Here is a 27,693-nt window from a genome sequence, read left to right on the forward strand (position 1 = left end):
TTTATGGGAATAAATTGCACATTTCTACAAAAAGCCTTGGGAGCCATTTTTAAAAGAAGAGGTACTCAAAATTAGTTCTTACACAGCTATTCAGTTGATTTAAGCAAAACCCTTTCCTTTGAGGTATTATATGAATAATGTATTTTTTGTCTGATTTACATAAATTTAGCAGTGAAATTTAAGATTATTAAATATGAAAACCAGTAATATAGCTCTTATAAACTTAATATTGCTCTGTAATTAAATTGATAAAGGGGGGGTTAATTTAGTTCATAGTGAACTGAACTTCCTTTTGGAAGAGGTTCTATTGCCCTTTCACTGTAACAGTTGTAGTCAGTCTTCATTCATTTTTAAAACGTGCCCCCGTGTTGTAATAAAATTGCATAAAATCAACACTGTGGTGTATTTACTTAGTGTTAACTATATGATTAATGCATTTCTGTGTATGTGTTCTGTATATTTTTTCTCTTTTTAAAATCTTTTTGCTGTTGAAATATGTGTTTTGTGAGTTGTGTTGGTGGTAAGGTTTTTTAAAAAAAAGAATTTAAATCTGAAATGGCATTGTCTTGATTTCATGAGTTAGAAAAAAGAAGTTATAGTTTATTTTTTTTAATTTTTGAGAGACAGCACGAGCAGAGGAAGAGGGACAAAGGGAGAGAGGGGGAGAGAGAGAGAGACTTACGCAGGCTCCACACTCAACATGGAGCCTGATGTGGGGCTCAATCCCACAACCCTGGGATCATGACCTGAGCCAAAAACAAGAGTCAGATGCTCAACCAAATGAGCCACCCATGTGCCCAGAAGTTATAGTGTATATCATATGTATAGTAAAATGTCATTGCTACTGCATTATTATTTGGCATTCTAAAAAGATACCTTGATGTGTTTAACATCGGGCAAAATTGTCTTATTGAAGATTTTTATAAGTTTCAAAGATGGAACTCTAAGGTTGTATAGGAAGCATTAATGTTTTCCTTATAAAATAGTTTTGTTTTAAATTATAAAGGCAATACTTGTAATTTATAAAATGTTAAAAAGTATAGAATGTAAAAAGCTGATGCTTCTGCCCTCATCCTTCAATCCCTTTTAGTTAATGTTAACATAGTAACAATTGAGAGTACATCCCTCCAGATTTTGGGTTGTTTCCTATATATAAAAAAGTGGACATATATACCTCATTATTTTTAAGTTCTGTGGATATAGCTGTATCATAATTTATTATCTGGATGGAACAGGTTTTTGTGTCTAGTTTGAAAAAGTTAATTTCAAAAATATACTGCTTGTATAATTTGTAGTAGGTGATGACAATTAACATGACTTAATATTCTAATGCAGAGAAAGATATTCAGATCTTAGAGATAATCTGACAGCATTCCAAAAATACCTGATTGAGAGTAGCAAAGAAATGATGCCTTTGAAAGTCTGGGAACTGCAAGGTACAGTACTTCCATAACACAGCATTTTGGTAACTGATCTCTGTTCAATAAGCTTTTATGTAATATGATATAAATTATTTCATAGGTAATAGTTAACTGATGTGAATTTTTGTTGAAATTCGTATTTAATTAATAGGCTGTCAAGCAGATCATATGGTTATGTTTATTAGAGTTAAAATTATGTGAAATATAGTTATTTGCTCTTATCATTTTTAAAGTATACACTGATTTATCTTATAGGTTCATCTCCAGTAGTAAATCACATTTCAAGTTGTCTTTAACAGTGATTAAAAATCTTGACTAGTCAGTCCAGGAAATCATTAGTTTTCTTCTGTTTAAAATTTTGATCTTAATAGAACATTGCATATTTCACTGTAGCTTAGAATAGCCTCTGTGCTGACATCCTATAAGCACATATCTTATGACCAAAATTTAGTTTGAACTGTAACTGCTTTTCGGTTTATTTTCTTTATGACTTGTAATTTTTAGTCAGTCATGGGGGCATCATTTTTCTGTGTAATCTATAGTTTCTATCACTCAACTTTTTATGAACAGCTTATTGAGACAGCTGACATACTATACAATCCATCCCTTTAAAATGTACCATTTAACGGGTTTTAGTATATTTTGAGTTTTTTTTTTTTAACTGTTCCACAATTTTAGAGTATCTTCATCACCTCAGAAAGAAAGTCACGTGCCCATTAACAGTCACTCCCCATTTCTCCCCAGTTTCTCCAACTGTTGTAGGCAAGCACCATTCTACTTTCTTCTTCAAAATGTTCTCCAAGGATCCCCTAATTTATAGAATATAATTACAGGTGATAATTGTAGATGATGCTTTTGAAGGCCTATAAACAGAACGTGCGATCCGTTTTAATGGATCTGCCTGATGTCTGTGTCAGATGGATTTCAATGGACTAGAAACAGGAGCTCGTGCTAAGACCTCTTTGAAATCATACAGTGAGAGATTGCACTGTGACTGTGGCAGAGGGCATCAGAAGGAAGGCTGGATTTAGCAAATGTTTAGGAGATGAAAGGAGTCAAAGATGGCTTAAGACGTCCAGCTTTGAGCCTGAATAGAGAGAATGTAAAACATGTAAGTATGTTTTCGGGTTGAAGATCGAGTTCCAGAATAAAGAGACTGAAGTGAAATGGATTGCTTGCATTTGATGATGTCATTCAGATGACAGGGTCCAGTAGTGGGCTGAACAGGAAGTCCGTAGTTAAAAGGAGAGGAGTGGAAGAGCTGTGGGCGTCTCAGCATAAAGGTCTTCAAGAGGAGGGGGAACTGATAGTGCGGAGTGAGCAGCCGGTGCATGAGGGCGGGCGCTGTGGCGCTGGTCCAGGGATGCGAAGTAGAGCCCGTGAGGAGCACCTGATAGAAGCCAAACAGAGTAGGTTTCCAGGACACAGAGAGTGAGCAATACCTGCGTTCTTTCGTTTTATGATTTCTGGCTCAGAGGCAGCGGGTTTTATTTACATCTGGACCCGTACACGAGTATATAATGTAAGAATACACTGACAGGTTCAAACTTAAAAAAAAAAAAAAAAAAAAAAAAACTCCCACATACACAACATGTATGTTTACTACATTTTATTCATTCTGGAAAATTGTCTTTTATTCTACCTTATATTGTTAGAAAAATAACTTCACATTACCTACTCAATCTGATGTCACTACTGACTAATGGGTTCGAACTGACATTTTGAAAAACACTAGATTCTGAAGATAAGATGAGCTAAAGTAGACGCTGCGTGTCTTCTAAGGATCTTAGGTAAACGTTAAAAAATTAGAAAACCAATGTAAAAATTATGATTGTAATTGCTTTAAAGCAAAGGTAGGTAGGATTAAGAAGGGTGTGTGCCAGGAAGACCTGATCTGGTGGGGGTGAGCGCTGGGGAGAGCGAGAGGCCTCCCCAGTGTCAGTAAGTGGCAGCTGATGTGAGATCTCAGGAAGGGTTGGGATAAATTTGGGGGTGGATTATTTAGAGAGAATACAGGGATCATTGGGAGAGGTTGGATAGGGATATGTGATGGAGAAAGATACTAAGAACTGTAAGATCATGGTTTGCCCAGCTGCATGGACAGTGTTTGCTGAGAAGAGGAGAGTAAAGAGGACCAGATTTGGGCAAAGATGGGGTAGGAATATTACAAACTTATGATTAAACATGTTGCTTTTGAAGTGTCCAAGTCGTAAAACAGTTAAATATGGGGATCTGGGTTTCTGAGGCTAAGCGTAGGACTTAAATAGCTATCGGTGAGTTAATAGGTATGGACAGTTTAGAACAAAGCAAAAAGTGTTAATAGAATCGGGTAATATATTCATTTGGTTGTTACTTATACTCTATCTGACTTCATAAGTGAATTTTCAGGGGCTTTCAAATAAGTTGTGCTCAGAAGATTGGTCATGTAAAGGAGAATTACGTTCGTGTTAATAAAAAGTTTTAAAAGACTAGTGCTGTCAAACCTGAGTAGAAGGTGGTAGAAGGATCATCACGACGGTGGATTGACGATGATAAAACTATTAGCCGGCACTGTGTCTGGCAAAGTGTTAGACTGTTTGTATACAGTATGATTAATTTTTTAAAAACTCATATGAGGTTAGATCTCTCACTTTTCAGATGAGGAAATCAGGAATGGACACATAAAATAATTAGTCCAAGTTCACGAATATGATAAAGCACAGATCAAGGATATCTAAAATGAGCCTAAATTGTTTCTTCCACACCGCATTCTACTGTTTCTGAGTATGACATTGTACAGCAGCCAAATACCATCAGGCAAGATCTTTAATCATCCATTTTCCTCTTTTATAAGTCATTAACCCATTCAGTCATGTGTCGTAGACTCTGGGTATAAAGTTCTCTCTTGTCTAGCAAGAGAGCAGGACGCAGGATGAAAAATGAGAGATGGCTTATGTCTGGGAAAAGACAAGAGCCCAGAATAAGGGTGCTTGCCCAGTTTTATTAGGATCAGAAGGCTTACAAACATGGCGACGGACGTGCACAAAGAGACAATGAATCTGTGAACATTAACTTGTGGATGTGACGGAAAGGGGGTCTTTAAGATATTCGGGGTTAGGGGTTTGGGTTAATACAAAACAAAATCCAGGCACCAGGCAGTCAGGCTGAAGGTTGTTTATGGCGCAGACGTGAGGCACCACCTCTGTTTATCTTAGCTAGCCTAGGGGATGAGACAGGTAGGACAAATAACCTCAGAGTTAACAAGGCACCTTTTCTTTTGTTAATCATCTCCGCTGTGGGCTGCTTCACCTGCAGCACAGCCATCTATATCCCAATTTACCTGTTTACCTAACTTGGTCCTTTTTTCCTGTGAAAGCAGCTTTCTGCTGTAGTACTAAATTGGGGGGGGGGGTGCTTTCACCCTGATATATCTAATCTTGTTTATTTCATATACCTATGTATTGGGCACCTTTGCACCTCCCTATTCTTGGTTGTCTTCTCAGGTGTGAGCATCCTATGGCTTTGTACTTTTTTCCTTGTTAACCCATTGGTGTAAGCCCAGGGAATTTCTAAGCTTATTCCCCACAGTCATGTAAATAACAGTTTTGTTTTCTTGCCTAAAAGTGCGTATATTCCTAAATATATACCCATGAGTTAAAAATTGTGTTGCTTATAAATGCCTTTAATAGCAATAGAATAATAAGAAACAGAACATAAAGAATCTTACTTGTAATTTGACTATTCATTTATTCTTTCATCAGTATTTAGTGAGCACCTACTTGGTATCAGGTCTTTTTCTTTTTTGGTGAGAACATTTAATTTCTACTCTTTGAGCAAATTTCAGTTATGTAATACAGTGATATCAACTCCAGTCACCGTGGTATGCATTAGATCTTCAGACCCTCTTCATTTTATACCCTTTTACCAACCTCGCCTTTTTCCCTCTATCCAGCCCCCAGGCAACTATTCTAATTTGTTTGTATGAGTTTGACTTTTTTTTTTTTAAACATGTACCTGATACTGTGCAATATTTATCTTTGTTTTCACTTAGCATAATGTCATCCAGGTTCATTGATGTTGTTACAAATAGCAGAATTTCCTCTCTTTATAATGCTGAATAATATTCCATTGTATATGTACACCACATTTTCTCATCCATCAATGGATAGTTAGATTATGTCCACCTTGGCTGTTGTGGATAATGCTGCAGTGAACATGGGAGTCCAGGTATCTCTTTGAGAGACTGATTTCATTTCCTTTGGATACATACCCAGAAGCTGGACCATATGGTGGTTCTAGTTTTAATTTTTGGAGGAATTGCCATGTTTTCCATAGCGGCTACACCAGTTTACATGAGTTTCTTATGTATTTTGGTTATTGGTGCCTTATCAGATATATGATTTTCAGATGTTTTCTCCCATTCTGTAGCTTGCTTTTTCACTTTGTTGATGATTTCCTTGCGGTTGCAGAAGGTTTTGAGTAGGATATAGTCCCGCTTGTTTATTTTTGCTTTGCTGCCTTTGGTTTTGGTGTCATATCCAAAAAATCATCACTAAGACTGATGTCAGGGAGCTTACCCCTATATTTTCTTTCAGGATTTTATGGATTTAGGTCTTAAATTTAAGTCCTTAATCCATTTTGAGTTAATTTTTGTGTATTGTATAAGATAGGGGTCCATTTTCATTCTTTTGCACATGAATGTCTAGTTTTCCCAGCACCATTTACTGAATAGAAAGTCAGTACTTTTTCTTTGTAGGATGTAATCACCCTCTTGCAAAAGGATCTTCATAAGATAAGAACTGACAAATATCCATTGTGTTTGGTGATTAGGAGATACTCATGAGTACTGATGGCTTTGCTGCAGTGCTGGGGCTGGAAACATGCTAAAGTAGGTTGAGGAAATGTGATTTAAAATTACTCAGCTAGAAAGTGAATAGAGAGCTAGAATTTGAACCTTGGTTGTTAGGCTGTCTATCCCACAGTAAGCTGTGCTAAGAACACCTTTTCCTAAGCTTTGATTCCAGCTCAATTCACCGTACTGAGAATGCAGAAATGAAACTAGTCTTACTATGTTAAGCTGGTTATTTTACTAGTGTATGGTAAACTAGGATTCTACCTGTGGCGAAATGTTAAAGAGAAAGAGTATGTTTCACTATTCAGTAACAAACAGAATTAAGCTTTAAAATCTTTTCTGACTCTTGAACAAAGGGACGAGATTAAGATGACTGCTTCCGACATATTGGAGACTGACTATGTAAGCCACACAGTTTTCTTTTCGTAGAACTTTCGTATCCGGTAAAATACTAAGTTTAGGATTTGATTTTTATTGTCATATAAGGGTAATACATTGAAAGAAAATGAATTTTTGATATGTACTGAGTTAATAAACACATCAGATCTTTCTTAAAGTTCTTTCCAGAATTAGTTCCCCAAAGCTCTTTTTTCCTTCCTCGTGTTATCCTTATCAAAGCTTTTTGTTGCATGTTTTGTTAAACCTTAAGTATAGAAAAAATAGCTTGGCATTAACGTTTCTTTTCATATATCTCTTTTTGAAGTTATACTGTAATTTGTGGAAAACAATAGGTATTACCCCTTCAAAATGTGTAAAGCTTACCTTATTTGGTAAATGATTAGCCCTTCAAAAATGTGTAAAGCTTACCTTATTTGGACATTGGTGATAGCCTTCTGTTTAAAACTTTTGAAAAATGCTAAATGTAAGTGTTAACATGTCTATATAATAAATATATGGCAAGAAATGTTGAGTAAATTATTTAAATTACCTGGAAATGTCTATGAAGGTCTGACATGATGCTAGATTTCTTTTTTTTTTTTTTCCAGATCTTAGTTTTCAGGCAGCTTCTCAAATAATGTCTACGCCAGTTTATGATGCCATAAAATTAATGAAAGACATTTCACAGAACTTCCCCGTAAAAGCCAGGTATGTTAAAGTTCATGGGTTTGATTCCAGCCAGAACTCTTACCCTTAAATAAACTTTATGAAAATAGCTGATTTCATTTAACATTGTGATATCAACTAATTCTAACAGATACAGTTTTAATGAAAATAGGGCATTTCTTTATTATGCGTGTTGGGTTGTTTTTTGGTTTTTGTTTTTACCAGAGGAAAATACTGGCGTGTGCACACATGCGTACACATACTGAAAAATAGAACTGTTGAATTAGAGGCAAATGGAAAGGAAAAGTAATCTATTAAAGTTGCTTAAACAAAAATAGTGATATGGTAATCCAGGATAAAACTTATTCAAGCAATGAATAATGAGAGAATATTTTCCTCTTTTCTGGGTGGAGGGTGATGAAAAGTATTATTCTAAATAGATTTATGCCCAGAATATGGCCAGATCATGTTCTTGCCCTTTCAGATTCTAAACAAGTCTTCTTTATGGAATATTTTGTGCAATACTTTTTGCCAGTAGGATACCTAAACGAACTGCTTCCAGAAATACTGATTTTACACTAAACACATCTTGCAGTTTAATAGATAATACATTTGCATGTCTAAAAGTAATCAGTACTTTCACAAAATAACAAAACGCTTATTCATTTGTAGTCTGGTTAGGAATGACAGGATGTGAAATTATAAGCAACCAGTAAAACAGAAAATAAGTTAGCTTCTCTTGAAGACATGGAGTGTGTGGCTAGCATAGCAGCGTTTTCCTGAGGGGAGGGGAGAGCACCCCTGCACGAGCAGCACCCTCTCTTAGCCTGTGGGTGATCACCAGACCTCTCTTTGCCTCATGCGTTATGCTGTACATTTATCCACAGTGCAAAGTATTGAATCTTAAATCTAGATATTCGTTCCTTTGTGGGTAAATAACTAACACATAGTTGGCCAAAAGATAACCACCTTTCTAGGGGACCCTGAAAATAGAGAGATGCACCAACTCAGTTACAGATTAAGAATCAATATATTGATGACTCTTCTGTTAATTTTAAAGAGCCAAGAATTTGAGAAGTCAATATTTGCATACTTAAAACTTGAAATGTGCATATGTGTATAAATGTTTAGTTACACTGCTGTTTTTGAAATTACTAGATCAAATACAAATAAAGTAAAATAACTTCAGTGTTAAGAAGATTATTCACTCTTTTGACTGTAAGTCAGTTGCAACTCAAGGTTGTGGGCTAAACTCTGCTCTTAATTTGTGGTTGATCATTTAAAAAGAATGCAAACTGTGGTAACACTGCTGAATGGCTAACTTACAGGCTTGAGCATATCTGTAAAGCCACTTGATAAACCATTACTAAATGTTTGTTAAAATATCTGCTAAACGGATGAAAAACTTGTGATAACAAATTATACATTGTAATTCCTCTTAAATGCTGCCAAATTTAGGAGATAATCTACACTTTTTGTGGGAGTTTTATTTTAAAGCAGAACTCTGCATTAACGGTCTTTTAATTTTTAAATTGTTTGCATAAAACTGACAAATATGTAACTAATTTTCCTAGGAGTTATCAAGTCAAATAAATGTAGTTAATAAACTTGTTTAAAAAAATCTGTCTTTGGTTAACTAAAAAAAAAAAAAAAAAAAAAAAAGTGTATTTAGAAAAAAAAAATCTTTAAGTTATGAGGGAGTTCTAAGTTCTTCAAGAGTGGATATGGAGGATGTCAGTATTGTTAGTCATTTAGAGCTTATATACTCTGGTAAAGATCCCAGGTTTACCAAAACTCTTTTTTATGTGCAAGTATTTTGAAATTTGCCTGTTTGCATTGACACATGTGTCATATTGGTCATTTTATACAAAGTTTCTCTGAATGGGCCAAACAGCACAAAATAGCATTTTCAGTCAAGTATATCTGAAAAGTATCTAGTAGTAAACAGGTTCCCACTGTACCTAATGCATACAGTTGTGCCCATGAACTCTTTTTTTTTTAATTATTTAATTCCAGTGTAGTTAACATACAGTGTCGTGTTAGTTTCAGGTGTACAATATAGTGACTCAGCAACTTGGTCCGTCACCCAGGTGTGCATGAGCTCCTGTCAGTCTTGAATCCACCTGAATCAGACACAGTCAGACACCCTTGTCAAAGGAGAGCCGTGGTGCCAGTTGTCCAATAGCTACATGGAAATGTGCACTTTTGGTCGTGAAGCATTCTGAGTTTTTAGGTTCTTATCCAGAGTATTATATTATACTGAATTATAGATTGTCCTAAACATTTAAGTAAAAATGAATTATATCAGTATTTTTTTTCCAGATCTCTGACCAGAATTGCTGTAAATCATCTTATGAGGGAGGAAATACAGGAAAACCAAAAGGTTTGTTTGAATTCTTTTTTTAAAAAAATTGACTACACTAATATCAACGATTTTAGACTTTGGATCTTCAGTTTCCATACAGAAAAGAAAATGTTAATTTGTGCTTTTTGATTATTAAAACAGTTCAGATTTTCCACTCTTAGATTGTCTACTTTATATAGCTCACAGTCTGTGATAACAGCAAGTCTTCTCTGACATACATCTTACCTACTTCTTCACTCCCCCTGTATACTTCGGACCTTCTGCCCACGTAGTATGGTTGTCTTTACAGGACAAAGAATAAAGCTGTGAGTTAATTATTCTGTTTCTCATGATCAGTTTTTCTTTAAAAGCTTGTAAGGCCTGAGTCAGGTTTGGACTGCTGGAACATCATTAGAATCCTGTGGCATAAAGGGCACAATTGATCAGTAATTTGATAAGATTCTGCCAAGTGGTCTCTTAAATCACAGTAAGAACCCAAATGATCCTAGTTGTGTGCTATTTGTGAAGTGCTTCGAACACCACCTGGCTTCATTACATAGGACTGCCTTGGCTTAAAGAAATACAAGACGCACGGGGCGCTGAACAGTAGGAGTTTGTTTTTCTCACCTAAAAGAAGTCTCAGAGTGAGCAGTTACAGACATGGTTTACTCCTTCTATGGCCACAGCTTTAGACTTCTTATTTGTATTTAAAGCAGAAAGAGGCGGGAAGATGGTATTAAATACCACATTAATCCTCCGTAACGCCTTCCTGGAACGCATCACCTGTCTGACTTCCAGCTCACTGGCCAGAATTTTGTCCTATGGCTATCTCTAGCTGCAAGGGAGGCTAGAAAAGTAGTGTTCACTTTTCTAGTAATGGAGGTAGCAAAGTGGGTTAACTTAGCCAGGCAACGGTGCCTGTCACACAGAAGCAGAATGAACTCTCAGTAGGTACCAGCTCTTGTGATGGCGGCCAGCAACTACAGCAGTAATAATGAAGGGGTAGATGCATAGTTCACATTTGGGGCACGAGTGTTGGGAACCATCACACATCATCCCTATGTAGGATATCCTTTGCCTAGCTTACCACCTGAGAAATTATTGTTTATCCTCCCAAAATGGTTGTGGTATTACTCCTTTCTCTAATTTTCCTAATTGCTCTTACCATTCTTTGAACAGAGTGATTTTCTTGTAAAAGCTCCTGTACTAATAGTGAGTTTTGTTTGAATAGTGCCGCCTGCAGCAGGAAAAGAAGAGAGGGTAGAAAACGGAGGAGAAATAAAGGATGCTGAAGTTTCAGTGGCTTCACCCAGTCCAGTATATTTTTTTGCCCATTTAATAGTCCAGAGAGGGTGTTCAGGTCATCAGAACATCAAGTTGTGATTTGGGGTCCAAATGCTGGAGGACTTCATGAGGTTACAGAAGAAATACTGGGAGAATGAAAGAGAAGTAACTGGAACTGAAGACCCAAATTTTCTCAGGTAGACCCGTATGACCTCATGATCACAGGGTGACTGCTAAAGCTCGTTGCTGCAGCAGAGTGGAAGTGGAAGTTGATAGAAATGAGTAGATCAGGAAACTCTGAATCTAGAGGCTTGAATGAGTATGGTACCTGATACAGCCCATTCCCTCAGAAATACTGGTTGAATTGAAAACTGTTGAATGTTTAAATGTTATCTGTGATACATTGAATGTTTAGCATTAGGTAGTTTTTTTAAGTGTTCTAGAGAGAGAGAGTATAGGAGTCATTAATATCCCAGTGTATAGAATGGGATCCAGTGATTTCTGTTGGGTCACAGAGTTGGTAAAAGAACCAGAATTTGTGCTCTGATAGACAGTTCATTTCAGATCAATTTCATAAGCACTTTGAATTTGTTCAGGTGCCAAACATCTTGCCAGGTGATTAGAAAACAAGGTATTTGAGGAGATTAAGAAATTTTGGTGTAGTTTCTTTTCTTCTAAAAATTCTTGAATGGCTGCTATTTCCAGAAGAACATCATACAAAATTTAGAAAATTGCATTTAATAAAACCAGATGAATATGAGGAGTCTAGTGTAAACTGTCATTCCTCTACAGAAATCAACAGGGAAACCTGTCGATCAAGCAAAGCTGAGTTTAATCAACTTACCGCAGTAAGGGGGAACAACATTTGGTAGAATCTTCTTAGTGTCTCAAAAGAAGGATATTATGGTAGATTACTTATGGGTTGTAGGGCTTCTGTTCAAGTGGTTTAACAGTAGTTGAGTATTGGTCAACACCATAGTGATGGTTTTGATGAGTGAGCTGTTATAAGCAAGCTCTTTGCCCAGATGAGGTAACTGTTCAGATGGGCAAGCCAGACCATTTTGTAGTTCTATTCCAAGTTTGCCTGGAACTATTTGTTTGTAAGAATTTCCTGAAGCAAATGGTTATTTATTCATTTATAGCTTTATCTTCCTGGATAAGAATTTCCTGTAATAGTTCAGTAATGTCAGCTCAGGTGATCTCTGTTCTCAGTCCCAGTAGTTGAGCTGTAATACATAAGTGGTCCCTGCATTTCTCTCTGGGAGGGCAAGAGATGACTCCAGAAGTAGACAGTAGCTGGGTAGAAAAGTGGGGAGAGACCATGTTACTTTCACGATAGTACTTTATGCCCAAAGGTTTCATATTACTAGTAAATAGAAAGTCATAGGGAAGGACAATTTAAAAATTTAAGATCATTGGTTGGTATATTTGCAGAGGGAAAACATGAAATATTGAGGTGGATTATGTTATTATTCACAAATAGTCACTCTCTTCCCTCTGTCAGAGGAGTCTGCTCCTCTGCCCCTACGATGTTGACTGATGCCATGTCACTTGTGACTTGCTTTAACCAATATGAAATGAGCAAATACACATGTCATGTGCAAGCAGCAGCTTTGTGGTTTCGTTGCCTTTTGGCTTCTTCACGCTCCCTCTGTCTCCCTCTGTCTCCCTCTGTCTCCCTCTGTCTCCCTCTGTCTCCCCCTCTGTCTCTCCCTCTGTCTCTCCCTCTGTCTCTCCCTCTGTCTCTCCCTCTGTCTCTCCCTCTGTCTCTCCCTCTGTCTCTCCCTCTGTCTCTCCCTCTCTCTCTCCCTCTCTCTCTCCCTCTCTCTCTCCCTCTCTCCCTCCCTCCCCCCTCTCTCCCCCCCTCTCCCCCCCTCTCTCCCCCTCTCCCCCCTCTCCCCCCCTACCTCCCTCCCTCCCTCTACCTCCCTCTACCTCCCTCTCTTTCCCTCCCTCCCTCTCTCTCTCCCTCTCTCTCTCTCCCTCCCTCTCTCTCTCTCCCTCCCTCTCTCTCTCTCTCCCTCTCTCTCTCTCTCTCCCTCTCCCTCTCTCTCTCCCTCTCTCTCTCTCCCTCTCTCTCTCTCCCTCTCTCTCTCCCTCTCTCTCTCCCTCTCTCCCTCTCTCTCTCCCTCTCTCTCTCCCTCTCTCCCTCTCTCTCTCCCCCTCTCTCTCTCCCCCTCTCTCTCTCCCCCTCTCTGTCTCCCCCTCTCTGTCTCCCCCTCTCTGTCTCCCTCTCTCTGTCTCTCTCTCAGCCTCTCCCACATAGAAGCTGCTCTCCTGGTCTGGCACCTGAAATGAAAAAGGCCCTGGGGTGAGCCAAAGATAATTGAAGGTGTGAATATGTGATATGAACAAGAAATCAGTGTTTCCTCTGGGAAGCCACTGAGATTCGGGGATTCTTTATATTAAGAACTTGGTTACTGTAATATCAAATATAATTAAGCTTTATACGTTACTTTTCCATTTGCTAAATTGTATTTTATCTTATGCTCCTGAAACTATTAAACACTGTTTCTATGTTTCAAAGAAATGCAGAATAATGTCTGTTGCTCTATAAAAGGGTGATTTTAGGGCTATTGGAAAAGGTGAAGGAATAAAGTAGCTATGGAATTAGGAGAGAAAGGCAGAAGTTGTGGGTTTAGTTCCTGGTACTAGCTTTGAGAAGTTCTCTTTAAACCTCTTCTGTAAAAGGGAATTACACAGTTCAGATTAGAATAATCTGTGAGCATATTTTGTAAATATATACAACTAGAAGATGGCAGAAATCATGGGAATGTAGTCAAAATGACAAGTTTAAGGTTAGAATTCTTACAGAAAGAGTTATTCTAATATTACATTTTAAAAAGGTCATTCTTTCATTTACATTATCCAGAATTAACATTATGTGTCAATCCTAGTATTTGGTTTATCTTCTCATTTTTTAGGAATTATTTGGATCTTTTCAATTTTAATATCTTTATTTTTTGCATAGTTCAGCATTTTATTACCAACTTAGCTGGGAAGTCTGGCTATGGTTAATTTTATTTAGTTATATCACATTTTTAATTGAAGCTGGCCTAAGTTGACATTACTAAGAATATAGTGACTGGTTCCAATAGAAATATGGCTGCAGCCAAATTTAAAGTAGTCCCATTTATTCTCCTAAAAATCATACAGAGCAACAAAGAAAATGAGTAGAATTCATATATAGCGACAAAAAGAATGAAACCACGTTTTCAGCAAAACTATCAGAAGGCAGAAGGCAAAAACCTACAAACTCTTAATTTTGTGTGTGGTGGAAAATGCCAGCACCAGTAGAACTTAAGTATAAAGCTACAGTTGCATGGAGGGGAAGAATGGAACATGGCAGGAGTCCCAGCATGACAATCCCAGCAATCATCAGCAAGTACTCACCCTCAAAGGAGAGGGCTCCACTCTGAGTAGGAACACTGGGGTGGGCAGGATTAAAAACAAATAGGAGAGGGGCGCCTGGGTGGCTCAGTGTGTTGAGCGTCTGATTCCTGATTTTGGCTCAGGTCATGATCCCAGGGTCTTGGGATTGAGCCCCACATCGGGCTCTGTGTGGAGTCTGCTTAAGATTCTCTCTCTCTCTCTCCCCCTCTGCCGCTCATGCTTGCATGATCTCTATTTCTCATAAAAATTAAACACACACACACACACACACACACACACACACACACATCAGCTGCAGGAGGGGGAGAGAGGAGTCATGTGAAGTGCACGGAAGTGGCAGATTTAAGAAAATCTAGCTGGGGGGTGGGGGTGGGATGGTTCATCCAAGAGACCAGGTCATCATCCTTTAGTGGCAAAGTGAAGAGAAAAAGTGCCTGGTGATTAGAGCCTCTCAGCTGGGCTAATATTTGAGAATCTGAGGAAGACTGTCTACATTGGGTGACCCAGCTGAAACTGTTGATGACAATAAGGAAACTTCAAAGCAGGAAACCTGGAAGGCTAATTTTGCCTCTTTCACTCCCAAACCATCTCCCCTGCTAATGTCTAGTGCGAGAAAATCTAAGTGATTCAGATATGCTTATCAGAAAGCTAGAACTACTACATCCATGTAAAGATCTCCCTGTAAAGGGGGAAAGGAGAAGCGGAATTACACTGTAAATGAAGAAACCTCACTAAGCAGAGGAAGATTGCAACACGACATTCAGATGTGTGCTTGAAAAGCTACTGAAGTCGAGAAGCAACACAGTACAGAATTACAGTGACTCACAGTGAAGATGGGCCAAGAATAGGACCAGAGAATGGGAAACCAGAGCTGGGAGGGCTTTGCAAAGATATAGAAAGCAACCATTTCAGAAGTAAAAGCTAAAACTACAAATGGCAGGCACAAGGGAGAATTGAACTTCTAGAAAACCCCATAGAAGACATAGTGGATAGAATTAAGAAATGCAAAGAAAGTAAAGCAGAAAAGATTCAAGACAGATGATAATTAAAAGGCAGGTAAAGGAAATCCAGCATTCCTATAGTAGAGTTTCTGAAATAGAAAACCAAACAAATGGACAGAGCAAATGTTTAAAACTGTAATTAAACCATTTTCTGAAATAAAAGACTTGAATCCACATTATTTAAAGGATACACCATATAACTAGGAAAATTGACCAAGAATCATCAAAATAAAGGCTGTAGGAAAAAAGGAATTATTTGTGCATTTAGCAATAAGGATTATAAAGAAAGAAAACCAAATTGGCATCAGATTTTCAAAAACAGTATTCAACCCCAGAAGACAGTGAAGTTCTGCCTATGGGATTCTCAGAGAAAGAAAAACTGTCCCTCAAACTGTCTCTCAGATAGATATGCATATATAGACTACAAAAAATGTTGAACAACAAGAATGCGGGGAAAGCATGCTCCCTGAGGAATTTCTTCTGATCAAGAACTCATAGAAGATGCTTTGGCAGAAAAACTGCCTAGTTGGGCATTGAATGAGTTTATTGTCCAACTAAAACAGAGACGCAGGTGAGGGAAAGGGCGATGCTGCAGTATGTAAATAGCGTCCACTCTGACATAGTAAAATATTGCAACTAATACAAGTAGGGAGGTGGTAAATAGAATAAATTTGCTGACTGCCTTAACGGAGATACTCGGGAATCATGGGAGTGGATTAAAGCTGAAAAATCACGCAGTGGAGCCTAAACATACTTAAAAGTGCACAGTTAGCCACTAATGAGTAGAAAGCTATTGAGTAGAAGTGGGCTGTGCCAGGAAGAGGTTAAAAACTAATTATTTTTTATAATAGCATCATTAGATACCTTTTAAAGAGCTGAGGGTATTCCATGAAGATACATGTGTAAGAGTAGCTAGTGGAACAGAGATCTAAATCTGCCCTTGGAAAAGAACCTAAAAGAAATGTACATGCACCCCCCCCCAATCCATTCATGAATGAATTTTAGAAACACACCCAGAAAGAGTGAATGCAACATGGAAGAATGACAGTTGCAGCTACTCTGTTGTATCAACCAATGTAAATAAACTTGACATTACCAAGAGTTGTCAGTTTGAATCATTAGGCTCATAAATGTGAAATAACTCTTAAACTAATTCAGAAATGTTAAAGATTAAAGATGGGGCAGTGGTAGACCAAGCAAATACTGTGTTACAGGGGTAGTGATCTTAATACCATAAAGCCAGGTTCAAGCCTGAAAGTATTAATGAGCAAAAAATGGCCCTGTATGAGACTGATGAAAGTGTAACAATTATTAATATCTATCCATCAAAGCACTGTAGGAATATTCATAAAACAAACTACTGGAGATGGAAGGAAAAACAGAATTTACCTAAGACTGATGTAGTCAAAAAACAAAGATACGACCAAACATTATCAATGTGATAGGTGTTACAGATATATAATAAATTTTATATCCTGATAACAGAGAAAAGTCTTTTCTCAAATTGTTATGGAGTAATGACCCCCCCCAAAAAAAAACTGGAAAGCAGATATAATAGAAAAAAACATTCTTTCATCCCTGTGCACTCAAACTGGAAGTTGATTAAAAAAAAAAAAATCAGGAGAACACGGCTTCTTCTCTGGAAGATTAAAACTCTGTTTACTCTTAAGTAGAAAGGAAAATAAAATACACATCAAAATTGCAGTATTCTTGATAAATTTTAAAAAAAGACAAGCTATTAGAATCTTTGGGGCACAAAACAAAGTTCAGAGAAAAGCCTTAAAATCTTACATCAGTAAAAATAAAAGATTAAAAATAAAGGAATTAAATTTAGGACCTAAAAGGTTAGGAAAAGCAATAAAGAAAATCAAAAGAAAGCAGAAGAAAATAATACAGGTTAAAAATTAATGCACTAAAAGACAAAAATAGTGAAACTAATAAAAGGATAATATGCCATAATCAAGTTTACTTGAATGCAAGGATGTTCAATATTAGGAAGTCTGTTCGTATAATAATATCATTGGATATTTGTTGTAAAGTGGCACGATTTTCTCCATAGATGCTGAAAAGCATTTTACACAATTCAAGATCTATTCCTGACCGTAAAAACATTTTTAAAAACTTCGTAAAGAAATCAATGAGACCTTTTTTTAAAGTGTGCACATGTGTATTTGTGTGTATCTCAGCTTAAAAACCATCTTACTATTGGAAAAGATGTGAGAAAAGAAAAAGACTCCATTTATAATAGCAACATAAACAGCTGTATATTTACCAAAATCAGGAACAAGACAATGAAGCTCATTATTGTCCTTGTAATTTATCATTGTATTAGCTGTTAGCCAACATGATTAGTTAAGAGAAACATGTTAGAAGTATAAAAATTGGGGGGAAATGCAGCGTAAGAGAATCTGTGAAAAAGCCAAAAACTGGAGACAGAAAGGTGTTCTAGTCTTCTCAGGCTCCCATGGACTGGGTGGCTTCGACAAGTTATTTTCTCACATTTTGGGAGCCTAGAAGTCCCAGATCGTGGTTTTGGCAGATTCTGTTTCTGGTGAGGGCTATCTTCCTGGTTGGTAGACAGACAGCCACCTTCTTGGTGTGTCTTCACATGGCCTTTCTGTGCATACGAAGTGCACCACCCTCATGACCTCATTTCACTGTAATTACATCTCTGTAGGTCCTGTCACTAAATATAGTCACATCGGGGGTGAGGGCTTCAGTTATTTGAATTTGGAGAGGGACGTGCTTTAGTCCCCAACAAAAGGTAATAGGTTACACGATTAATATATAGAGAAATCAGTGGGTTCCAAATATTGCAAACAACTAGTTCAAACAACTTGTTGGAAGATGTCAGAAGAGAGAAAGACTCCATTTATAAGAGTAACATAAACAGCATCTTGACAACGAAGTCAATTCGAAGTTAATTTATAGTTGTAATCAGAACCTATAAAAATACCAAAGGTTACTTTTTTTTTTTCCTGAAACTTGACAAATCTAAAACTTCACGTGGAAAAGATAGGCAAGGAATAATAGCCAGGGATACTGTGGAAAATTTAAAAGAACAGTAGGGACCTGCCCCATGGGGACACCAGCACAGACTGTTCATGCCATCATGGATTGTCACTCCAGCCTGCTCAGGGCCACTGGGGCCACCACTGCCATCACCTTTCTACCTCTCCTCCATTTGGAATCAGTGAAATAGTTTTGAAATAAGCTTTGATTTCAGAGCAAGAAATCTGAATTTAATCCATAAACTAAGGAACCGTGGTGTATATTGCTGTCTCAGCCATCTCCCTTGGAGCATGCTGGGAGAAGGACAAGAATGGTAATGGCTTTCCTGTCATTAATCTTGGCTAAATGGGTTTGGACCAGTAGTGCATGTTACCTGCTACTGTGTGGGGCATGTGAGTGGTACCTAAAAAAACGGAGACGAGGGTGGTAGGGACTAGAGGCCGGGAATCCCAGGATCCCTTGCAGTGTTCCTGAGTGTGGACTGAGCACTGGAACAATCATGATGTACGTCACTGCTGTGACATATCCTCCCCACACACCAAAGAGTACAGTTCCCACAAAACGTGTAAACAAGAGGTTTATGCATAAGAAAGAAATAATAGTGGTCATTAAATATGTAGAAAGATGATCTGTCTTCACTCCTAATAGAAATACAGGTCCAAGTTAAATTGAGACACCAGATTTTAAAAATTAGAAAGTTTGATAGTGTAATCAGCGAGCGGATCTATCTTTTGTGAAAGAAAGCAGGGAAAACGAGATGTATATCTGGACGTATTAGTGTTTGCATAAAGGGACACCAGAAGGATGAATGAGAAACGGTGAGGGGGAAAAACCCCGGTCACCTCTACGGGCCACAAAGAGAGGCTGGGAGACAGAGTGAAAGGTGCCAGAATGGGCATGAGAATTGTGTAGAGGTTTTTATGTGGTTTGACTTTGAACTCATGCAGAGATTATTCTGGAAATATTATGACTGTGCTGAAGGTACATAAGTATATTTGGGTTTGATTTTATTCAGGAGGCAACTGATTTCACTCCAAACTATGGCACATTTCCCTTCAAAGTTCAGAATTGTTATTTTGATCAGAGATTTACCAGAAGCTGCTTTTCCTGATTTTAAATTAAATGTCAGTCTACTGTGTATCTGTTCCTATTTCCTTGTAAGAGCTGTTTGTGTTCCATAACATTTTTTGGTTTGGGGGAATAGAATGGAGATATGATAGGGTGATCTGGTAACTTTGTTGTTGTTGTTGTTTTGTTGTTGTTGTTGTTTTTTACTTCAGCAGTGTAAAACACATTGTTTCAGTTTCATAATTACATAATCAAATGCAGGTATTTAAATACAAGATCCAAGTAAAGGATTATATCTAATTCAAATAAAAGCTCACACCTTCTCTAATTATGTGAACTAATTACTTAGAAGAGACAGCAATTTTAGAATTCTTGAGAAAATCCCAAGATTAGAATATCCTTCCCAAAAGTTCTTCTGTAAAACATTTTCTCTAGAATCTTCTATTCTCTCATCACTCATCCTGGGGGCAGGGGAGGGAGAACCTCTTCTATATTACACTACATCTGACTTCAAATTTTAAATCCAGAATGGATGCAGTTTCAGCTTGGGGGCCTCCCTCCAGATGTGTTTATAAGCAAATTTACCATGATAAAGCTCTACCAGTCTTCTGGGGTCCACCCAGTTGGATTTTTTTTTAGTTTCTGGTAATGGCCCAGCTCTGTTGGTGGTTAAAGGGATATGTTACAATGTATTCCCTCTTTTTTTTTTCAGCCTCTGCTTTATTTTTTTAATATAATTTATTGTCAAATTGGCTAACATACAGTGTGTAAAGTGTGCTCTTGGTTTTTGAGGTAGATTCCCATGGTTCATTGCTTACATACAACACCCAGTGCTCATCCCAACAAGTGCCCACCTCAATGCCCATCACCCATTTTCCCCTGTACCCACCCCCCCCATCAACCCTCAGATTGTTCTCTGTATTTAAGAGTCTCTTACGGTTTGTCTCCCTCCCTGTTTGTAACTATTTTTTTTCCCTTTCCCTTTTCCATGGTCTTGTGTTAAGTTTCTCAAAATCCACATGAATGAAAACATATGATATCTGTCCTTCTCTGACTGACTTATTACACTCAACATAATACCTTCCAGTTTCATCCACATTGCTGCAAATGACAGGATTTCATTCTTTCTCATTGCCAAGCAGTATTGTATATATAAACCACATCTTTATCCATTCATCAGTTAATGGACATTTGGGCTCTTTCTATAATTTGGCTATTGTTGAAAGCGCTCCTATAAACATTAGGGTACATGTGCCCCTGTGAATCAGCACTCCTGTATCCTTTGGCTAAATTCCTAGTAGTGCTGTTGCTGGGTCGTAGGGTAGTTCTATTTTTAATTTTTTGAGGAACCTCCACACTATTTTCCAGAGTGGCTGCACCAGTTTGCATTCCCACCAGCAGTGCAAGAGGGTTCCCGTTTCTCCACATTCTTGCCAGCATCTGTAGTTTCCTGGTTTGCTCATTTTAGCCACTCTGACTGGTGTGAGGTGATATCTGAGTGTGGTTTTGATTTGTATTTCCCTGATGATGAGTGACATTGAGAATCTTTTCATGTGTCTGTTGGCCATCTGGATGTCTTCTTTGGAGAAGTGCCTATTCATGTCTTCTGCCCATTTCTTCACTGGATTATTTGTTTTTTGGGTGCTGAGTTTGGTAAGTTCTTTGTAGATTTTGGATACCAACCCTTTGTCTGGTATGTCATTTGCAAATATCTTTTCCCATTCCATCAGTTGCCTTTTAGTTTTGTTAATTATTTCCTTTGCAGTGCAGAAGCTTTTTATCTTGATGAGGTCCCATTTTTGCTTTTAATTCCCTTGCCTTTGGAGATGTGTAGAGCAAGAAATTGCTGCAGCTGAGGTCAAAGAGGTTGTTGCCTACTTCTCTAGGGTTTTGATGGTTTTCTGTCTCACATTTAGGTCTTTCATCCATTTTGAGTTAATTTTGGGGTATGGTGTAAGAAAGTGGTCTTGTTTCATTCTTCTACATGTTGCTGTCCAGTTCTCCCAGCACCATTTGCTAAAGAGACTTTTTTCCATTGGATACTCTTTCCTGCTTTGTGAAAGATTAGCTGGCCGTACATTTTGTGGGTCCAGTTTTGGGTACTCTATTCTATTCCATTGGTCTTTGTGTCTGTTTTATGCCAATACCATACTGTCTTGATGATTACAGCTTTGTAGTAGAGACTAAAGTCTTGGATTGTGATGCCTCCCACTTTGGTTTCCTTTTTCAGTATTACTTTGGCTATTCAGGGTCTTTTGTGGTTCCATACAAATTTTAGGATTGATTGTTCTAGCTTTAGGAAGAATGCCAGTGCAATTTTGATTGGGATTGCATTGAATGTGTAGATTGCTTTTGGCAGTATTGACATTTTAACAATATTCTTCCAGTCCATGAGCATGGGATGTTCCGTTTCCTTCATTTTCCTTCATGAGTTTTCTATAGTTCTTAGCATATAGATCTTTTTATATCTTTGGTTAGGTTTATTCCTAGGTATTTTATGGCTTTTGGTGCAATTGTAAATGGGATCAATTTCTTGATTTCTCTTTCTGTTGCTTCATTATTGATGTATAGAAATGTAACCAATTTCTATACATTGATTTTGTACCCTGTGACTTTGCTGAATTCACGTATCCATTCTAGCAGCCTTTTGGTGGAATCTTTCAGGTTTTCCATGTAGAGTATCATGTCATTTGCGAAAAGTAAAAGTTTGACCTCTTTGCCAATTTTGATGCCTTTTATTTCATTTTGTTGTCTGATTGCTGATGCTAGCTAGCTGGACTTCCAACACTATGTTAAACAGCAGTGGTGAGAGTGGACATCCCTGTCGTGTCCCTGATCTCAGGGGGAAAGCTCTCAGTTTTTCCCTACTGAGGATGATATTAGCTGTGGGCTTTTCATGTATGGCTTTTATGATGTTTAGGTATATTCCTGCTGTCCCGACTTCCTTGAGGGTTTTTATGAAGAAAGGATGCTGTATTTTGTCACATGCTTTTTCTGGATGTATTGACAGGATCATGTGGTTCTTATCCGTTCTTTTATTAATGTGATGTATCACATTGATTGATTTGCGAATATTGAACCAGCCCTGCAGCTCAAGAAAGATTCCTACTTGATCATGGTGAAAAATTCTTTTTATATACTGTTGAATTCAATTTGCTAGTATCTTGTTGAGAAATTTTGCATCCATGTTCATCAGGGATGTTGGTCCGTAATTCTCCTTTTTTTGTGGGGTTTCTTTCTGGTTTGGGAATCAAGGTAATGCTGGTTTCATAGAATGAGTCCGGAAGTTTTCCTTCTGTTTCTATTTTTTTGAAATAGCTTGAGAAGGATAGGTATTAACTCTGCTTTAAATGTCTGGTAGAATTTCCCTGGGAAGCCATCTGACTCAGGACTCTTATTTGTTGGGAGATTTTTGATAACTGATTCAATTTCTTTACTAGTTATGGGTCTGTTTAAATTTTCTACTTCTTCCCATTTGAGTTTTAGTAGTGTGTGGGTGTCTAATTTGTCCATTTCTTCTAGGTTGTCCAGCTGGTTGGCATATAATTTTTCATAGTATTCTCTGATAAGTGCTTGTATTTCTGAGGGATTGGTTGTAATAATTCCATTTTCATTCATGATTTTATCTATTTGGGTCATCTCTCTTTTCTTTTTGAGAAGTCTGGCTAGGGGTTTATCAATTTTGTTTATTTTTTCAAAAAACCAGCTCTTAGTTTCATTGATCTGTTCTACTGTTTTGTTTGTTTTTTTTTGGGGGGGGGGGGATTCTATATTGTTTATTTCTGCTCTGATCTTTATTATTTCTCTTCTGCTGCTGGCCCGGGGTTCCTTTGTTGTTCTGCTTCTAGTTCCTTTAGGTGTGCTGTTAGATTTTGTATTTGGAATTTTTCTTGTTTCTTGAGATAGGCCTGGGTTGCTATGTATTTTCCTCTTAGGACTCCCTTTGCTGCATCCCAAGGGGTTTGGACTGTTGTGTTTTCATTTTCATTTGTTTCCATATATTTGCTAATTTCTTCTGTAATTGCCTGGTTGACCCATTCATTCTTTAGTAGGATGTTCTTTAACCTCCATGCATTTGGAGGCTTTCCAATTTTTTTTCTGTGATTGATTTCAAGTTTCATAGCATTGTGATCTGAAAATGTGCATGGTATGATCTCAATTCTTTTATATTTATTGAGGACTGTTTTGTGACCCAGCATATGATCTATCTTGGAGAATGTTCCATGTGCACTAGAGTAAAATGTATATTCTGCTTTAGGATGAAAAGTTCTGAATATATCTGTCAAGTCCATCTTGTCCATTGTATCATTCAGGGCCATTGTTTCTTTATTGATTTTCTGTCTGGATGATCTGTCCATTTCTGTAAGTGCAGTATTAAAGTCCCCTGCAATTACCACATTCTTACCAATAAGATGCTCATGTTTGTGATTGTTTTATATATTTGGGTTCTCCTGTATTCAGTGCATAGACATTTATAATTTTTAGCTCTTCTTGATGGATACACATCATAATTATGATATAATGCCCTTCTTCATCTCTTGTTACAGCCTTTAGTTTAAAATCTAGTTTATCTGATATAAGTAATGGCTACTCCAGCTTTCTTTTGACTTCCAGTAGCATGATAGATGGTTCTCCATCCCCTCACTTTCAATCTGAAGGTGTCCTCAGGTCTAAAATGAGTCTCTTGTAGACAGCAAATAGATGGGTCTTGGTTTTGTTTGTTTTTTTTTAATCCATTCTGATACCCTATGTCTTTTGATTGGAGCATTTAGTCCATTTACATTCAGTGTTATTACTGAAAGATACGGATTTAGTGTCATTGTGTTATCTGTAGGTTTCATGCTTATAGTGATGTCTCTGGTCCTTTGTGGTCCTTGCAACATTCCACTCACAGAGTCCCCCTTAGAATCTCTTGCAGGGCTGGTTTAGTGGTCATAAACTCCTTCAGTTTTTGTTTGTCTGGGAAAGCCTTTATCTCTCCTTCTATTCTGAATGACAGGCTTGCTGAACAAAGGATTCTTGGTTGCATATTTTTCTTTCTCAGCACGTTGAAAACTCCCTGCCACTCCTTTCTGGCCTGCCCCATTTCAGTAGATTGGTCTGCTACTACCCTTATGGGTACCCTTGTAGACCTTAAGGCCCATTTGTCTAGTTATGGGTCTGTTTAAATTTTCTGTTTCTTCCCATTTGAGTTTTAGTAGTGTGTGGGTGTCTAATTTGTCCATCCCTAGCTGCTTTCAGAGTTCTTTTTATCTTCATATTTTGCCAGTTTCACTATGACATGTCACACAGAAGATGGATTCAAGTTACGTCTGAAGGGAGTTCTCTGTGCCTCCTAGATTTCAATGTCTGTTTCCTTCCCCAGATTGGGGAAGTTCCTACCTACGATTTGTTCAAGTACACCTTCGGCCCCTTTCTCTCTTCTTCTTCTTCTGGAACTCCTATGATATGGATATTGTTCCGTTTCATTTTACCACTTAGTTCTCTAATTCTCCCCTCGTGGTCCAGAATTTTCTTACCTCTCTTTTTCTCAGCTTCATCTTTGCCATAATTTTGTCTTCTCTTTCACTTAATCTCCCCTCTGCCTCTTGAATCCTTGCTGTCACTGCCTCGAGTTTATTTTGCACCTCATTTACAACATTTTTAAATTCATCATGACTATTTTTTACTTCCTTGATCTGTGCAGCAATAGATCTCTGCTCTCTTCCATGTTTCTTTCAAGCCCAGCAATTAATCTTATGACTATTCTAAATTCTTGTTCACTTATGTTGTTTATATCTTTTGATCAATTCTTTAGTTGTCATTTCTTCCTGAAATTTCTTTTGAGGAAAATTCTTCCGTTTCATCATTTTGGCTAGTTCCCTGTCCCTTATGTGTTTTAAAAGCTTGCTGTGTGTCCTGCACTACTATATTAAAGAGGGGTCATACAGTCTCCAGGGCCTGGCCCTTCAGGAGGTATTTTTTGGAGTGTGCTACTTGCTCTCTGTTGTTGTGACTGTGGTTGCTTTATCTCCCTACCCATCGTGATGTTTTGGACCTTCCACTAGGTGTGCTTTGATTTGTTCGCTGAAGTAGCCTTGGAAAAGAAAACAAAAAACAGAAAAACAAAACAAAACACCAGCTACAGGAAAACAACGGGGTGATGGTGTTGATGGAAGAGGCCTTATCCCATACAAAGAGAGAGATGACAGGAGCAGGGAAAAAGAAAAGAAAATTGACCAGAGAAACTCTATGGCTTAATCCAGACAGAGGGGAAACTGAAGGAGATATAGAATAGTAAAGAGAATAGATTCAATATGTCTGCTTAAACAAACCAACAACCAGAATAACCAGACTAGAGAAGGGAAGAAATAAGGAGAAAAGGAAGAGGGGGGAAAAAAAAACGTGTGTGTATTTATATATATACACATACATGTACACACACACAAAACAAGAATTGTCCAAGAATTAGAAAATGCAAAACCACTGGGGGCCTTGGAACCAGGGGCAGCACTGGTCTGGAGGAGGGGCTGTCTGGTTAACATCTGTCCTGTCCCAGTAGATCCAGAGTCAGCAGGCACAGAGGGGCATGGTTTGGTGTGGGCGGGTCCCCACCTCCACTGTGAACCTGCTGTCCCTTCCCTGATGCCACATGTTGGAGGTGGTGGGGAGAAAAATGGCGACACTCCAGTCTCTCCTACACCGACCAGGTGTCCCAAACCACTCATTCAGGCCATCCTTGCAGTGCCGCAGGAGGGCGTGAATGAAGCAGTTTGCCCCACTCCCCCAACTCTCGCATCTCCCTGGCTCACGTCTGGGATTTAAACCCCGATGTCTTAAAGGGCTCTGCTCTGTGCACCACAGTTCCGGGGAAGAGGCACTCCGTGTGGCAGATATGACTTCTGGCTGGTGGGCACAGGCAGCCTTTGTCCTTTGAATAGTTATATACCTTCTTCCCACAGCACTCCAGGGAGAGGATCACTTTCTCCCACTGTAGACTTCACCTCTGAACTAGGTACCGAGCCCAGGGCTGGCTCCCCTCCTCCCCAGGTGCACAAACAGGGCAGCCAGCCTCAGTTCAGAGGAAGCCCCACAGTTAGAGACTGGATCTTTCTCTGTCCTGCTCTGTGGTTTTTTTCTTGTCCAGATATAGTCCTACGCTTCCTTAGTCTCTCTTTTTCATCCCTTTGTCCCTGTGCAGAAGGGGATCCCTCCCATCCCTGCATTATGCAGCCTGTTTTATCTTTCCCAGTTCGCAATCACGCACCTATGACCCGCCAGGTTGTCCCCATGGGTCCCTGGAGACGTCTTTGTCACTCTGCGGCCTGGACTCTTGGAATTCAAAGTCCTTTGGCCTCAACACTGCTGTGTTTGAGGGATGAGGGAACTACAGGTTTCCCTACTTCTCTGCCAGTTGGATCTCTCCTAAGCCTCAGCTTATCCCCTCTTTTTTTGAATGAGGTCCTGTTTCTCACTGGGAATTTGTATTCATTTCTGCTCAAAGCCTAGGAGCACCCCCAGCTTAATTCCACTTCCAATAAAAGGTCTCTGTGTGTGTTTTAGACCTTAAAAATAGTGTGAAGTCAAGCCTCAAACTCCTAAAAATGAAAGAGGTCATGAATCCTTACTGAAAACTTGTTCTTCCCCTGCCAAGAACCAAGGGGAGATCGGCAAATTTCTATGCTGTTTCTGCCAGGCTCACTGTGAGTGTAACACTCCTTTGTGCGCACAAGGATCTGACATTCCTCCCTGCCCTGGGTGGGCCCACCCTTAAAACCCTAAGCTTTAGGCTACCTGGGAAGCTTGAGATTTCCTTGGGGGCAGGGCCTTCAGTGTTCACTTACATCCTTGACTCCTCTTCCCACTTCTTTTCTGCCCTTAGATGCTTTACAGTTAAGAACTAAACCATTTATTTAGAGGGCATTATTAATATTTTAATCCAGCATGTTGTATTTTTTTTTTTAGTTAGAATTTCAGGATCTCTGGTTCATCATATTGTTGGAAACTGAAGTGTTACCTTTTGATTTGCGAAAAGCTACCTTAAATCATATTCTCAGGGTAATTTTCCAGGATTTAAGGCTCACTCCTCTGAGGGGAATGAGAAAGAACTTGTCGGCCAGTCGCCAGTAGACAGTATTTTAGCAATCAAATCCACTGAGTTTAATTTATTACCCTTTTTTGAGTATCTTCTTTGTTCGAGGCACAGGGGCTGGCATCAGCATTCTTGAGGGAATTAGCAATTTAGTATAGATCTGTGTACTTGATATGCTGTCTCCTTACTGTTGAGATGCCTAAAAATGAATGAGGTGCTGGAGA

The 27,693-nt window shown here is 38.4% G+C and overlaps 1 protein-coding gene across 1 annotated transcript in view; it reads left to right on the forward strand.

Annotated features, from left to right (window-relative positions):
• UGGT2 (UDP-glucose glycoprotein glucosyltransferase 2) overlaps positions 1-27,693 on the forward strand; it is a 192,092-nt gene that overhangs the window by 50,559 nt on the left and 113,840 nt on the right. Inside the window, exons 8-10 of the mRNA XM_058681695.1 lie at positions 1,336-1,436; positions 7,239-7,338; positions 9,619-9,679. Coding sequence (XP_058537678.1) covers positions 1,336-1,436; positions 7,239-7,338; positions 9,619-9,679 — 262 coding nt within the window. The remainder of the gene's footprint in view (positions 1-1,335; positions 1,437-7,238; positions 7,339-9,618; positions 9,680-27,693) is intronic.

This window comes from Neofelis nebulosa, chromosome 1 (assembly GCF_028018385.1).
Source record: "Neofelis nebulosa isolate mNeoNeb1 chromosome 1, mNeoNeb1.pri, whole genome shotgun sequence".
Lineage (NCBI taxonomy): Eukaryota > Metazoa > Chordata > Mammalia > Carnivora > Felidae > Neofelis > Neofelis nebulosa.